This window comes from Oncorhynchus keta, chromosome 18, assembly GCF_023373465.1.
Source record: "Oncorhynchus keta strain PuntledgeMale-10-30-2019 chromosome 18, Oket_V2, whole genome shotgun sequence".
NCBI classification, from domain to species: domain Eukaryota; kingdom Metazoa; phylum Chordata; class Actinopteri; order Salmoniformes; family Salmonidae; genus Oncorhynchus; species Oncorhynchus keta.
The window spans coordinates 46,316,216-46,319,752 of NC_068438.1; the positions used below are offsets into that span (position 1 = coordinate 46,316,216).

At 45.3% G+C, this 3,537-nt stretch overlaps 1 protein-coding gene across 1 annotated transcript; it reads right to left on the reverse strand.

The window, feature by feature from the left end:
• Positions 1-623: 623 nt before the first annotated feature.
• On the reverse strand, positions 624-2,857 carry LOC118383781 (ras-related protein Rap-2b). The gene is made up of 2 exons (XM_035770203.2): positions 2,001-2,857; positions 624-1,649 (listed from the first exon to the last, which is right to left on the reverse strand). Exon 1 carries the CDS (start codon positions 2,602-2,604, stop codon positions 2,053-2,055), a length of 552 nt encoding a protein of 183 aa, XP_035626096.1. The 5' UTR covers positions 2,605-2,857; the 3' UTR covers positions 624-1,649; positions 2,001-2,052.
• Between the last annotated feature and the right edge of the window lie 680 nt (positions 2,858-3,537).

Here is a 3,537-nt window from a genome sequence, read left to right on the forward strand (position 1 = left end):
CACTGGTAACCTAGACAGCAGACTGTCCCACTGGTAACCTGGAGAGCAGACTGCCCCACTGGTAACCTAGACAGCAGACTGTCCCACTGGTAACCTAGACAGCAGACTGCCCCACTGGTAACCTAGACAGCAGACTGCCCCACTGGTAACCTAGACAGCAGACTGCCCCACTGGTAACCTAGACAGCAGACTGCCCCACTGGTAACCTAGACAGCAGACTGCCCCACTGGTAACCTAGACAGCAGACTGCCCCACTGGTAACCTAGACAGCAGACTGCCCCACTGGTAACCTAGACAGCAGACTGCCCCACTGGTAACCTGGAGAGCAGACTGCCCCACTGGTAACCTAGACAGCAGACTGTCCCACTGGTAACCTAGACAGCAGACTGTCCCACTGGTAACCTAGACAGCAGACTGTCCCACTGGTAACCTAGACAGCAGACTGTCCCACTGGTAACCTGGAGAGCAGACTGTCCCACTGGTAACCTAGACAGCAGACTGTCCCACTGGTAACCTAGACAGCAGACTGTCCCACTGGTAACCTAGGTAACCTGCTCCATAGTGGATTTGATTTACCTGATAAAGAACTGAAACAACACGTACAAAGAGAGAAAACAAGAATGTGTCTTAGAAAAATGCAATTTGTATTAAAAGTATTTTGAAAACAGACAGCTGTTAAAAGGTCTGAAATTAAACTTTACAATCGGGTTAGATTTTTCAATGGTACATCACATTTTCTTTTAAAAACAAACATAGAACTCATTTGATTTAAGTGGTCTGGAAGAAGCGTTTGGTGTGGTTAGGTCAAGTGGTTCCAGTACCTGTGTATTTCAATGTACATTTGGCCAAACCCATGAGAGAAATTGCAACAAAAAAAAAACGAAACGAAAAAGACAACCACCATTCCTTTTATCAAAAGGCTTTTTGTTTCATTGTTTCTTCTTCTCCCACCCCAAGAGATTATCCAAAGCAGTTAGGAACTTTGTGGATTGCCATGTTGTGGGTTTCTTGTGGAGACACTCTGGTTGGCACTGAATTTGAAAAGGCACTCGATGCGAGGGTGGTCGGGTCGCCGTCCTCCGTCACTAAAGTAAAGGTCCTCACACACGTTGAAGGAGAGAAAAAAAAGGTGAGGGACACTCGTCATAACACTCCACAAAAATGCTGTCCAATTCTTACATCATTGACTTTGAAAAACATCAACTTTGTGTGTTGTGGCCACAGAACATGACTCCATGAGGGTGGGAGAAATATCACTCAACCCCCCAAAAAAAAAAACAACAAGTGTGCAGCAATTAATAAAATATACATTTCTAGTCATCTCCACTTTTCAAAAAAGAAATATCCATAGCGTTTCAGGTCCCAGTCTCAAAGTCTTTGCTGTTGGGGATGTGTTACAGTTGAATGTGCAAGAGACCGGGGTTTCTAACTCAGCTGATCTCTAGATCTGACATTTATGTTGACATCAATGGTGTACATTGAGTTTGCTGCAAAGAAACACCAGCAGAGTGGAATTCCTGAAGAGTGGCCCCAGCCCTCCCTGCATGGCCACTCCCCTCCTCCCCTGTGGAATTCCTCCCCTCATTCTGTCCAAGACCAGGGTGAGCCACGAAGAAGAACTCAACAGTACAGCCTCCCTGCAACACAACCTCCAAATACAAAAAATATATATGGTGAAATTGAATGTCCGTTTGCGTTGAAAGATTCAGAGAACATCTCAACATTGCACCGGGCAAACTGTTTTCCAAGGATGCAAGTGCCAGTTTGAAATTGTAACTATTTTCCCAGAACATTCAAGTATTCTGCCATGTAAACACTGGTATCGATGAGATTTCTGTATTTTCTAAGCGTGTGCAACACATAGTAAGTAGTACGACACTTTCCAATACTAATGACAGTTAACACCAAAGTATTGTCTGTTTTTATCTTCAAGCTATACCTGTTAGTTCTCGATTCTTGTTGGTTTAACTTTACATTAATATTAGGAATGGCTAACTCACCATTTGCAAACTTAAAAAAAAACGATGTTTTTTTCTCACTCAGATTCCCCTTTTAAATAATAACACAGGACGAGCAGCACTGGTCGTCTCCACCTGGTGCTGAAGCATAGTTCATCTGTCTGACAATCTCTGCAAACAGTTCGTCCACCGAGCCTTTATTTTTGGCTGAAGTTTCCATAAACGGGCAATTCCACTCATCCGCAAGCGCTTTCCCCTCCCCGGACGAGACCTCCCTCTCGCCCTCCAGGTCCACTTTATTCCCGACCAGAATCATCGGCACCCTCTCGTTCCGTTTCACTCGGATGATCTGATCCCTCATTGGTTTGATGTCTTGGAAGCTTTGTTGGTTGACCAAGCTGTAGACTAGGATGAAGCCCTGCCCGTTTTTGATGTACAGGTCTCTCATAGAGGCAAACTGCTCGGTCCCCGCCGTGTCCAGTATCTCCAGAACGGAAGGAGATGAGTCCACCTCGATCTCCTTTCGGTAGAAATCCTCTATCGTGGGATCATATTTCTCTATAAAGGATCCAGTTACGAATTGCACAGTCAATGCGGATTTTCCAACTCCGCCGGATCCGAGCACCACTACTTTGTATTCTCTCATGGTTCTGAAAACAGCCCTCTCTCGTCTCTGATTCCTCTCGAAAGCGCTCCCCGTCCGCTAGCAGCCCTGCTGTATTTCAAACCGAAGGCAGCGACGCCGTTGTGCCTCTGGACGCAGTTTTCAGCCCAAATTCGCAAGTTCAGTGTGAGAGTAAGATGGGTTCCGACCGTGACCCAGCATTAGAAATGTGACATGTTGAGCTCCACCGCTTTTTGAACCTTGTGCAATGTCTGTGTTCGTGGAGTGGCCACCGCGCGCTCTCTTCCTGCCCACACTCCACAGAACGTAGCCAACGTGTTCACGTCACAAGCTGAAGAGTTTGCGTTCTGTTTTCTTAAAGGCGCAGACACACACCCTGGCCGCTGTCAAAAAGCAGGAGTTGGTCACAGGAAACTGCCACACCTTTGGCATGCTTGCATGAATAAAGCTTGAGTCAGAATGTTTGACTCATTGCATTTTCGGCCTAGGTTGCACACCTCAAACCGACATAGATGTCTGCTTAACCTTGTTTTATTTCTTAAAGAATAAACAACGCTGAGTTGGTAAGTTCTCTGGTAGGCTCTGACATATTGCTTTCAACAATCCATTGCTTTCAGGTGATATAGCCTAGGCCCTATAGTGGATATAAAAAAGGACCAGGGACTATGGGTTCGCCTGGGACTAAATTACTGTTACCGTAAATATAATATGTATCGGAGAATGTTGATATTAGTGAGTTACGTATTCACACCACTTCACTTCCCGACAGGCACAGTCTCACACCCACCCACATGAAACGTTCTGCCACTGATAGTACAGTCCAGTGGACAACCATGTCACGAAACATAGCAGCACTGCATCATAATATGTGAGACTATTGAATGTTTTCCAGCCTCATCTATCATTTGAAAAATATGTTATACAATAAAAACCCTTTATTTATCCCTCTGTGCA

Coding starts and splice junctions, on each gene's coding strand:
- LOC118383781 (XM_035770203.2), bottom strand. CDS start 2,604: ATGAGAGAATACAAAGTAGTGGTGCTCGGATCCGGCGGAGTTGGAAAA.